At 41.9% G+C, this 12,578-nt stretch overlaps 1 protein-coding gene across 50 annotated transcripts in view; it reads right to left on the minus strand.

Moving 5' to 3' along the window:
* LOC127362925 (NACHT, LRR and PYD domains-containing protein 12-like) overlaps nucleotides 1-12,337 on the minus strand; it is a 42,115-nt gene extending 29,778 nt beyond the window's left edge. For 37 of the 50 annotated variants that reach the window (XM_051399237.1, XM_051399268.1, XM_051399248.1 and 34 more), the window contains exons 1-6: nucleotides 12,186-12,336; nucleotides 11,421-11,570; nucleotides 9,272-9,391; nucleotides 8,005-8,219; nucleotides 4,728-6,516; nucleotides 3,279-3,449 (exon numbers count right to left, since the gene is read on the minus strand). In XM_051399237.1, the coding sequence (XP_051255197.1) occupies nucleotides 3,279-3,449; nucleotides 4,728-6,516; nucleotides 8,005-8,219; nucleotides 9,272-9,391; nucleotides 11,421-11,570; nucleotides 12,186-12,202 (2,462 nt within the window). In that variant the 5' untranslated portion in view covers nucleotides 12,203-12,336. Of the gene's footprint in view, nucleotides 1-3,278; nucleotides 3,450-4,727; nucleotides 6,517-8,004; nucleotides 8,220-9,271; nucleotides 9,392-11,420; nucleotides 11,571-12,185 lie in introns of all 50 variants that reach the window. The other 13 variants (XM_051399282.1, XM_051399272.1, XM_051399265.1 and 10 more) reach the window with 2 other exon arrangements.
* Between the last annotated feature and the right edge of the window lie 241 nt (nucleotides 12,338-12,578).

A 12,578-nucleotide genomic window follows, 5' to 3' on the forward strand; every position in this document is an offset into this window, starting at 1 on the left:
GTTCACCTCATTTTACTCAAATCTGTATACGTCAGAGATGACTAATGACAGCTCTGACATGGAGAATTTTTTTAATAACCTCCAAGCTCCTTCTATAAAAGCAAGACATAGGACTGAGACTGAGCTCCCACTAAAATGTATAGAAATCACCAATGCGATTAAGGCAATGCAGAATGGCAAGGCGCCTGGCCCTGATGGGTACTCTATAGAGTTTTCTAAAAAGTTCTCTAGTAAATTGTCTACAATTTTACTTGATATGTTTAATGACTCTTTATCACGTGGATCCCTCCCACAGACACTGACTGAAGCATCAATTACCCTATTGCTTAAGCCAGGTAAAGATAACACAGAATGCGGCTCATATCGGCCCATCTCCCTCTTAAACTGTGACGTGAAGATCTTGGCCAAGGCCCTTGCCTTACGCTTAGAAGCCACAATGCATGACGTGATCTCTGCTGACCAGACTGGTTTTATTTTGGGGCGTCATTCATTTACAAATATCCGCCGGCTATTAAATATTATTCACTCTCCTGCGCCCAATGTGGTCCCTGAGGTGGTTATCGCGCTTGATGCAGAGAAAGCCTTTGATAGGGTAGAATGGGGATATGTATTTACATGTTTAAAAAAATTTGGCTATGGTCCTAATTTCATCTCATGGATTAAAATCTTATATACCTACCCAAAGCCTCAGTAATAACAAATGGTAGGCGCTCTCAGTATTTTCAGCTGGCAAGAGGCACTCGTCAGGGCTGCCCTATCAGCCCACTGCTATTTGCCCTAGCCATAGAGCTCTGTCCATTACACTCAAATCATTACCCTCGTTAAGTGGAATCCATGGGGGGGGGGAGCATAGAGTATCTCTGTACGCAGATGATTTATTAATGTATGTATCGGACCCTGTTTCAAGTCAAGCGCCCCCCATGTGATCCATGCCTTGAGGAGATTTGGTGCTTTCTCTGGGTACAAACTGAATTTTAATAAAAGTGAATGTTACCCTGTTAATGACCTGGCTCTTCAAATACAAGACAATGCTCTACCGTTCAGAATGTCTAGGAATGGCTTTAAATATTTGGGCATTAACATTACAAGGGACATGCAGAAGCTTTACCAGGAAAACTTCTATCTGCTATTTGAGAAAGTCAAATCAGACCTGGACAAATGGAAGACACTTCACCTATCTTTAGCAGGAAAAGTGAATTGTATAAAAATGAATGTGCTCCCCAAATTTCTCTATCTGTTTCAGTGTATTCCACTTAATCTCCCTAAATCCTTCTTCAAATCTATTGATAAGGTCTTTATTTCATTTATATGGGGTGGGAAGAAACCTAGAATATGACTGGAACTGTTACAGAGGCCTAAAATGCAGGGTGGCTTAGCTCTTCCAAATCTTTGTCATTATTATTGGGCCTCAAATGTTCAAAAAATCATGCACTGGCTCCACACTCCTGATACAGACTGGTGCCATTTTGAAGCTGCATCTTGCACTTCAACCTCTCTTAGAGCCCTGGTCACCTCCACCTTTCCCATCTCTATCTCTCAATTCACCAACAATCCAGTAGTCATAAATACCCTCAAAATATGGTTTCAACTTAGACGTAGCTTCGGGTTTAATAATCTTCTCCATCTAAGTCCCATACACAATAACCATCTTTTTCTCCCAGCTAGATTAGACTCCGAATTTACTCTCTGGCAAAGACAAGGCATTTACAAATTTAAAGATATGTATATAAACAGTATTTTCCCTAGCTTTGATGACTTGTCACATAAATTTGGCCTCCCTCGGTCTAGCCTGTTCCAATATTTCAATACAAGTCCGCCACTTCCTTCAGTATCATGATCCCAACTTTCCATATATACCATCACTTTCTGGTTTAGATGCTCTGTTAGAAACTACTTTCAGCTTTAAAGGACTTATTTCAAGAATCAACAACTGTATATCTTCTTTTAAAAACACAACTCTTGCAAAGATCAAGGCAGACTGGGTGGATGAGTTGGGAGAGGACTTTGAAGAAGACATTTGGGACAGCGCTCTACTAAGAGTGAATGACAGCACTTCATGTGCCAAATTAAGTATAATACAATTTAAGATCTCGCATCGCGTCCACTACTCCAAAGCCAGACTTGCTAAAATACACCCTGACACAGATGCAAGCTGCGACAGGTGTCGGAACACTCCTGCCGACCTAACCCATATGTTTTGGTCATGCCCAGCCCTAGCATCCTATTGGTCTGCAATCTTTAAAACAGTGTCAGAAGCTCTTAATATTGACCTACAACCCAATGCAGTAATGGCCATATTTGGTACTACTGACAGAAGATATTCTACAATAAGGAAAGGATATAAAAACATCATTGCTTTTACAACATTGCTTGCACACAGAATAATTTTATTACATTGGAAATCTAAAAATCCACCTAATGTGTCTCTGTGGTTTAATGACCTAATGCAGTTCATACAGTTAGAGAAAATAAAATACACTCTCAGGTGGTCCAGGGACAAATTCTTTTCTGTCTGGGATCCAGTGCTGAAATATTTGGGTAAGCTTAAGACTGTGCCCACTTAGCAATCTCCTAGCACTTACAGTTGTGTTATTCATTCATGAGAATTATAGTGTGTAGTACACAACTTCAGCAATGGTGAGCCTATGTTTATATGTGTGGTTTTTTTTGTTTTTTTTTAAATGTATTATATTTGTTTTTAGTTATTACTTTTTTTAGTATTATTATTATCATTACTGTTATTATCATTATTATTAGTATTATTAGTATTATTATTATTATTATTATTATTATTATTATCATTGCTCCTATTACTACTATCCTTTCTACTTTCTGGATAGGTGTCCTATGTGTTCTGGAGGGGGGGCAATAACTCATACAAAATAATGATGAGCATTGGTCCAAAGTTCTTTTGTGAATGTTGTATCTATGTACATATCCTGTACTATCAGTGTTCAATAAAAATACCACTTAAAAAAAAGAAAATGGAAACTCCAAACACCTGAACCCAACAGGATGCAGGTTGCAAACTGTACATCTGGACATTTTAAATTAAACAAGTTTTGAAAAATATTATTCCTGCAAATGTGTTCAACACATTTTATACTTATATTTGTCTCTCAATAGTAAAAGTTAGAAATACTGATATAATTGATTGATTTTTTTTTAACACACTGTAATTTAAACCCTGCAGTTTTCTTTCTAACATCAATCCAATCTGAGTGCAAACAGAGTCATTAGATTTGGTAGATATACACAGAGCAAACACATCAACTGACCTCAGAGTCTCCAGTCTACAGTTTGGACTCTTCAGTCCAGCAGACAGCAGCTCCACTCCTGAATCCTGCAGCTTGTTTTTACTCAGGTCCAGCTCTCTCAGATGGGGGTTGGACTTCAGAGCTGAGACCAGAACTTCACAGTGAGTTGATGAGAGTTTACAGTCAGTAAGTCTGTGAATACAGAGAATATAACATTTAAAACAAACTCTGAAACTTTTATTATAAAAACAGACTCTGTGCATTTAGACCACAGAGCACATTAACATGAGCGGCTGTAGCTCAGCTGGTCAGTTGGTCAGACAGTCTTTGGTCACAAGGTTGCTGGTTTGAAACTTGAGCTCCTCTGTCCACATTCAAAGTGTCCTTGAGCAACATAACCCCAGAATGGTGCTTTGGTCATAAACATGTTAGATTTCATTTACAGGGTGCTGCATTGTATTTGTTAAACTTTATTCAGTGTGATGTTCAATGAGCTGTATCATCACTGTAGTTTGTAACTGCACTGCTATGTGTTTACCTCAGTTATGTGTTTGTGTATTTTGTGTCTCTGATCTTATACAATAGAACATTTTATTATCACATATACAATCATACACAGTACAACATATAGTGAATCCTGTCCTCTGCATTTAACCATCCTAAGTACTAGGAGCAGTGGGCAGCCACTGTACAGCGCCCAGCAACCAACTCCAGATCTAAACCAGAGCCTTGGTTCAGGTCCAGGGCTCTGACTGGAGAAGTGAACCTAACATGTGTGTTTTGATGGTGGTGGACACGGAGCAGCCGGAGGAAACCCACAGAAACACGAGGAGAACATGCCAACTCCACACAGACAGGCTCTTCTTGCTGTAAGGCGACAGCGGTAACCACTGAGCCACCGTGTTATTATGTCACACCATCAGCTTCCTGTTCCCATTAAATTCATTTAATGACTCTGTTGCATTAATGGTCTGTTAAAGCCAACTCATTGTTAAAGAAAATCCAAAATCAAGACAAAACCAACCTTCCATTTGTGTTGCAGTGTGTCAGTAATATAGTATATACTGTATATAATATAATTTAATATAATATATATAATATAATATAATATAAGATATATAACATAATATAATATAATCTCCTGTCTGTTGTTTCTACATCAGGGTTTGAATCAGACGCTCTTTTGGGATTATTTGTTTGAATTTGAGGAAGAAAATGTATCTAATTTCAGTTCCTGTTTCACACTGGGAACAAACTGGTTCTGTTCTTTTTTCTGGCTCCCAGTTTCACCAGTGAGTGTGTGTGTGGTTAGGGTTTGTCTCTTTATAGGCTGTTTTATTTTGGTTCAATATGGAGCTAATGTAAATTCTCTGTCTACTACATTATAGCATTCTAGTTTTTCTTATCTTTACTAATAATGATGGCTTCAGCTTTAATTTGCTTTATAATTTTTATCACATGTGGACTTACGCAGCCTTTCTGCAGTTCTTCACAGCTGGAATCAGTCTCAATCGTCCCTCCTGTGTTGTGTTGTACTTCTTCAGGTCCAACTCATCCAGAACCTCCTCTGACATCTGCAGCATGATGGCCAGAGCTGAGCAGTGGATCGCAGAGAGTTTCTTCTCTGATCTGTTCTCTGACTTCAGGAACTCTTGGATCTCCTGATGGAATGAGTGGTCGTTCATCTCCATCAGACAGTGGAAGATGTTGATGCTTCTGTCAGGAGAGGACCGGGTCTTCTTCTCCTTCAGGTTGTTGATGACTCTCTGGAGGGTTTCTGGACTGTTGTCTGTCTGACCCAGCAGACCTCCTAAGAGTCTCTGGTTGGACTCCAGAGAGAGGCCATGAAGGAAGCGAACAAACAGGTCCAGGTGGCCATTTTTACTCCTCAGGGATTTCATCATTGCTTCCCCCAGGAAAACATCCAGAGTTGAATCAACATATTTTTGACCCAAGAAACCCTTCAGTACCTCTGTGTTCCTGTTGGTGTAACAGTGGAACATGTAGACTGCAGCCAGAAACTCTTGAATGCTCAGATGAACGAAGCAGTAGACTGTTTTCTGGAAGATCACACTCTCTCTTTTGAAGATCTCTGTACAAACTCCTGAGTACACCGAGGCCTCTGAAACATCAAGACCACACTGCTCCAGGTCTTCTTGGTAGAACATGATGTTTCCTTTCTTCAGATGTTCAAACGCCAGCCTCCCCAACTTCAGAAGAACCTTCCTGTCAGCCTCTGTCAGCTCCTGTGGACTCGTCTCATGTCCCTCATCATACTTCTGCTTCTTCCTCTTTGTCTGAACCAGCAGGAAGTGTGAGTACAGATCAGTCAGGGTCTTGGGCAGCTCTCCTCTCTGGTTTGTAGTCAACATGTGGTCCAGAACTGTAGCAGTGATCCAGCAGAAGACTGGGATTAGACACATGATGTGGAGGCTCCTGGAGGTCTTGATGTGTGAGATGATCCTGTTGGACAGATCTTCATCACTGACTCTCCTCCTGAAGTACTCTTCCTTCTGGGGGTCAGTGAAGCCTCGTACTTCTGTTACCCTGTCAACACATTCAGGAGGGATCTGATTGGCTGCTGCTGGTCTGGAAGTTATCCAGACGAGAGCCAAGGGAAGCAGATTCCCTTTGATGAGGTTTGTCAACAGCACGCTGACTGAAGACTTCTGTGTGACATCAGACACAACCTTCTTGGTCTTGAAATCCAGTGAAAGTCTGCTTTCATCCAGGCCGTCAAAGATGAACAAAAGTTTACAGACAGCGAGCTGCTCTGCTGTGACCTTCTGTAATGTTGGATGGAAAACATGGAGCAGCCTGAGAAGACTGTACTGCTCATCTTTGATTAGGTTCAGCTCCCTGAACGAAAGCAGAACCACCAGACTGACATCTTGGTTCTCCGAGCCCTCTGCCCAGTCCAGAGTGAACTTCTGCACTGAGAAGGTTTTTCCAACACCAGCGACACCGTTCGTCAGAACCACTCTGATGTGTGTCTGTTGGTCAGGTAAGGCTTTAAAGATGTCGTGGCACCTGATTGGAGTGTCATGGAGGGTCTCCATCTTGGAAGCTGTCTCAAGCTGCCAAACCTCATGTTGGGTATTAACCTCTTCACTCTGTCCCTCTGTGATGTAGAGCTCAGTGTAGATCCTGTTGAGGAGGGTTTCACATCCTGTTTCATCAGTTCCTTCAGTCACATGTTCACATCTCGTCTTCAGACTGATCTTATGTTCATCTAACACCTCCTGCAGACCACCATTCACTAAAAAAAGAAAAATGTGTGAAAAGTTTGATTAATTTCATTATCAATATAAAATCTAACATATAGCAGCAATGAGCAGATTGCTTCCACATTGCTGACCGCCTGGGGACTCGAACCCTGGACCTTTGTATCCCCAGAGCAGGTAAATCAGTCCTTCCAGAAAAATGCAGTTTTTTTGTGATTGTTGCAGGCAAAAATCCTTGATTATGCGGCACGTTTTCTAAAAAATGCGATGGAATATGTGAGATATTTATGCAATTTTATGCGATGAAATTGTGGGAACTTGCAAAAACTGCGGTTTGATGAAAAAGAGAAAAAAAAGTGATTCCCCCAACACCCTGTTCTCACTAGGTTACTACCTTAATGTAAAGAGTCATTTCTTATTACTTGCTATGATAAGCAAACATACTACAGCACAGAAAGTGCTGGGAATATTTAAGTTCTCATCTTGTTTTATTTCAGACCTTAATAAACACATGGCTCAAACTTACAAAACATTGATGAGTCAAACAAGTTCTGTACTAACTTAACTTCTGTAAAAATGAATAAATAAAATATAAAAAAATAAAATGTGTGCTTCCTGTTTTACAGAGGTAGCTATACAAAACAGACATCTTCTGTTGTAAAGTGATTGTCCATAATTTGCCCCCACTGTCATGTAGCACACTGGGAAACTGCTTTGCGCCATCTTTTGCGCTTATTTTTGTTGGCAAATGAGACTGATTTGCGGGCTTTCATCATGGCTTCATCGCGGGGTTTGCAGCTTTTCGATGATGTTCACGTCGCGTAAGTAAGTCACTTCATAACGTTCCCATGGCAACAGGGGAAAGTGGCTGCTCTTGTGTGAAGTAAACGCAACATTTTTCAACTTTCTACTAATATATATGTGACTTTTTTGCAACGAAAAGGTGGGGATTATGAAACTATGCAAGCCCTGCATATTTTGCGTGGAAATCGACAATTTATGCGGCGAAAGTGCGGCGTATTTGAAAAAATGTGGCCTTGGCTGATTATCGCATTTTTCTGGAGGAACTGGTATTTGTATATGTCAAAGCCCATCAAACAGAAACTAACTCATTCATACACATTCACACACGGCATCAGGAGCAATTTGGGGTTCAGCATCTTTCTCAAAGTTGCTTCGACATGTGGCACCGAAGCCGGGGAATAAACCCACAACCTTCTGATTAGGGGACGACCCACTCTGCCTCTGCGCCACAGCCACCCTATGGGCTGTAGAATCTACAACCAAATGTAACCAGATGGCTGTGATTGGCTAATGCAAAGACAGGTGGCACTTCCATGAAACCAAAACATATTCAATATAAATGTATTTCCTTTGGGTTCTGAGTTTCTATCAGAAAGATTCATAAAGATCTTAAATGGTTGAGCTGTATGACACAACTAATGCATTAAAAGAACAAGTTTTCAGACATGATGACACTGCAGACAGATGTACAGTCTTATTATGGACAGTGCTGGACTCACTGGCTGTCTGCAGTCCAGGTCTTCTTCTGGGTCTTTTTCCACACTGGGGACAGGAGGCGTCTCCTGGTGAACCAGACTGGTCCCAGTATGAGCTGATGCACTGTCTGCAGAACCAGTGTCCACAGCTGGTAGAGACTGGATCCTTATGGACGTCCTGACACAAAGCACAGCAGGACAGCTGCTCGTCCACAGGAACAAGACTCCTCTTCCTCTCCCTGTGGAGACATTTCTTTATTAGTAAACTGATTTGTTGACTGTGTCCAATGACTCTGTGTAGAAGCTCAGATGGTCACAGAGAGCCGTAAAAGTCTCGTTACTTTTCTGTTTGAATTCAGTCTGTAATGAAACTATTGTTCCTTTTATTTCAACTCTCCTGCTTTCATGGACTCTAATGAACTGATTTTCTGTCTTATTAAACATTTAGTGATCAGCCTGTAGTTTGTTATTAATACAAACTCAACACTTCCTGCAGTACTTCACAGTAAAAGTCCTCCATAAAGAGAGCTGTTTATGTCCTTCACTGTTTTTTAGCATGTAACAGGGGTGTCACGGATTCAGGTCCGTGAGACGTACGGGTCATGTGGGCAGTGCGGCTGCTCTCATCTGTTAACATGGGCGCCGTAATAAAAACGACACAGGCAGTGTGGACCGGGCATTGGACTACTTCACTGCACCTCAAATGGACCCTTAAAGGTCCAGTGTGTAAGATTTGGTGGCATCTAGCGGTGTAGCTGCAGATCACAACTCACTCGCTTCACTCTCCCAAGCACGAAGGAGAAACTACAGTGATCGCAAAACACAAACACCCCTATCTAGTGTTTGGTTTGTCCCTTCTGGGCTACTGTAGAAACTTTGCAGACTCTATGGAAGGCAACCCTGCGGCGTTTGCAGATATAAACGGCTCATTCTAAGGTAACAAAAATATAACTCTTATACGTGACGCTGGCTCTGAACGAAAACGCGCTGTGGATTAGTGCTTTATGTCCCTCTCTGAGATTATAGTTTTTCAAAATGGCGGAACGACATGGAAGCGTCCATGGACTTGCCCGTCTAATGTATATACAGATAAGAAATTCTTCACTTACGAGGATAGGTCAGATCATTGGCAGAGGTCATTTTACACCAATGAGGACACATTTATGAATGAAGACATTGATTTTAGCTAATAAAATACTTAAAACACTAGACAATGACCCTTTAATGTTAGTTAAGCTAGTAAATACATTTTTATCCTCAATTCATCATCTTCATCAAAACAGTCTCTTACTTAAAGTCTGAGGGTCCTGGTCCATCACTGAAGAATAGAGGTGGATTCATGGACCGGTCACTCTTCATAGACAGACAGCTGGACACTACAGACTCTGCTCTGTGTCTGTTGGACTGAACTCTGCAAACACCAACATGGTTTTATTAATATCAGTTGAACCTTTGATAAATTCTCTGATCACAAAGTCATTACAGAAGCTCTATATCAGTGTTCTCAAAGTAGGTCTGCGGGCCGGTGGCAGCCCTCAGAGACATGAGACAAACAGTATTCGTCCCAACTAGACAAATACTGCTGGTTGGTCAGTGGTCCTCCTCTTCAGAATATGACACTGTAGGGTTTCCCTCTGGTGTGATTTCTGGACGTACAGGGCTCTGCACTCAAATTACGTCCTATTAGACTTTCAAAATAAAGCTTGCATGGTTAAGGTTGTTAAACAGTTTTTTAGGTGTAGGCACAAAAACTACTTGGTCAGGGTTAGGAAAAGATCGTAGGTTACATTATGTACCGGACGTAACTTTAATACGTTACGTCAGCGATGTTACGTAGATGACGTAATGTAAAAGAAGTCAACGTTTACTTCTGGGTTCGCACCGGACACAAACAGCGGTCTCCTGGGTGAAAGTCCATACGCACACTTTCTCACTCTTTTTATTGCGTCATCTGACTTCTACGACAGAAATCACACTAGAGGGAAATTTACAGCGACATAGTTTGACTGACCAAACAGCAGGATTTGACCAGTTGGGAGTGAGAACGGGCTGTACATTAACTTCCAACAACCACATTGTATACAACACTCGGCTACTGCATCAAACTGCGGCCCCGAACAAGAGTCTGTCAGGTTAGGAAGGACAACTTGTAGACAGCAGCTAGTGGCACCTTGCAAGTGTGGGACTTACATTTTGTCATCAATACTAGTGCTGTATTTCAGTGGACAACTCCACAGTCTACTGTGGAAGTGAGATGGAAACACCAGCAGTGAACAAACGCTTTATGTCTGAGGAGGAAAGGAGGGTTCAGGAAAACTGGATCATCTCTTACAGTTGGTCCACATAGACTGTATGAGCAGTGTGTGACGGTCGCCTCTGCTGCAGCTCACACGCCTGAGGTGTTCACACAGAGAGCGTTTCTGCTGCTGCTGCCAGCCACATCTTTCTGTACTGAGTTTGCCTTTGATACATACAGTACAATAAAAGGCCTGCTAACATATGAATGGATTCTGTCCACAGAAACACGACAGAGCTTTAATCTCAAACAGATACAGGAGGGGTTGAGTTTAAAAAATACATTCACAGTTTTCCATGTCTGTGACATATTCTACAGATATAGACATTGACACTGCAGTGAAAGGTGTATATGAACGGACCCTTTTCACTGTCTATCTTTGGAGGGAACCGAGTGCAGGAAAAGCAGGTGAGACCTCAACTCTTTAGTGAAGCGTCGCTGCAGCTGAGACGTACGGGTCATGTGGGCAGTGCGGCTGCTCTCATCTGTTAACATGGGCGCCGAAATAAAAACGACACAGGCAGTGTGGACCGGGCATTGGACTACTTCACTGCACCTCAAATGGACCCTTAAAGGTCCAGTGTGTAAGATTTGGTGGCATCTAGCGGTGTAGCTGCAGATCACAACTCACTCGCTTCACTCTCCCAAGCACGAAGGAGAAACTACAGTGATCGCAAAACACAAACACCCCTATCTAGTGTTTGGTTTGTCCCTTCTGGGCTACTGTAGAAACTTTGCAGACTCTATGGAAGGCAACCCTGCGGCGTTTGCAGATATAAACGGCTCATTCTAAGGTAACAAAAATATAACTCTTATACGTGACGCTGGCTCTGAACGAAAACGCGCTGTGGATTAGTGCTTTATGTCCCTCTCTGAGATTATAGTTTTTCAAAATGGCGGAACGACATGGAAGCCTCCATGGACTTGCCCGTCTAATGTATATACAGATAAGAAATTCTTTGCTTACGAGGATAGGTCAGATCATTGGCAGAGGTCATTTTACACCAATGAGGACACATTTATGAATGAAGACATTGATTTTAGCTAATAAAATACTTAAAACACTAGACAATGACCCTTTAATGTTAGTTAGTAAATACATTTTTATCCTCAATTCATCATCTTCATCAAAACAGTCTCTTACTTAAAGTCTGAGGGTCCTGGTCCATCACTGAAGAATAGAGGTGGATTCATGGACCGGTCACTCTTCATAGACAGACAGCTGGACACTACAGACTCTGCTCTGTCCTCCTCTTCCTCCACACAAACACTCATCTTCTGATCTGAAGTCAGTCTGAGAGTCAAACAGTAACACAGACTGTGAGCTCAGAGGACAAGAACCAGGAAACAACAAGTTTGTACACATGAGTCGCACAAAGACTGAGAGAACAGGAAGTAACACACACACACACACACACACACACACACGCACACACTCTCTCACTCACACACACACACACACACACACACACACACACACACTCTCTCACACACACACACACACACACACACACTCTCTCACACACACACACACACACACACACTCACACACACACACACACACACACACACACACACACACACACACACACACACACACACACACACACACACACACACACACACACACACACACACACACACACACACACACACACTCACACACACACACACACACACACACACACACACACACACACACACACCTGCTCTCTTTTCTTTCAGTCTGTGTGTTTTCTGGGTTACAGCAGGTTCACTGTGTATTATTCAGCCAATCAGCACTTTGTGTCCACAGATGAATCAAACTGTTGAGTTCATTCTAACATTTCTTCGGTCTACAGTCCACAGGGAGAAAACGGACTCACACACTTTGACAGTAACAGAATAATAATGTTGTATTAACACTCACCCTGCCTCAGCCTGCATGTTTCCTCCTTCTGCTGTCCACTCAAAATGGAGTCTGAACCAACTGAACACTTTCACTTTCAGTTCTTTCCTGTTCTCTGGATCACGCAGTCAGTGACAGTGTAGCTCCTCCCCTCTCCATCTACAGCAAATCACACGGTTTATCTGTGTGTGTGTGTGTGTGTGTGTGTGTGTGTGTGTGTTAATGTTGTAAGGAGAACTTAGCTGTTAATAAAACTGGTGACATCAAGCAACAACTGAGGAGGACTGCAGTTGTTAAAATGACCAAGTATTGATTCTATGTTGGGAGAAAATGAATCATCTGTCCACTACATTGGACATTGTGCATCCTTATATGAACTATAATTCATACTCTTACTGCAACTGATTGAAAATA

This window comes from Dicentrarchus labrax, unplaced genomic scaffold (genome assembly GCF_905237075.1).
Source record: "Dicentrarchus labrax unplaced genomic scaffold, dlabrax2021, whole genome shotgun sequence".
Taxonomy (NCBI): domain Eukaryota; kingdom Metazoa; phylum Chordata; class Actinopteri; family Moronidae; genus Dicentrarchus; species Dicentrarchus labrax.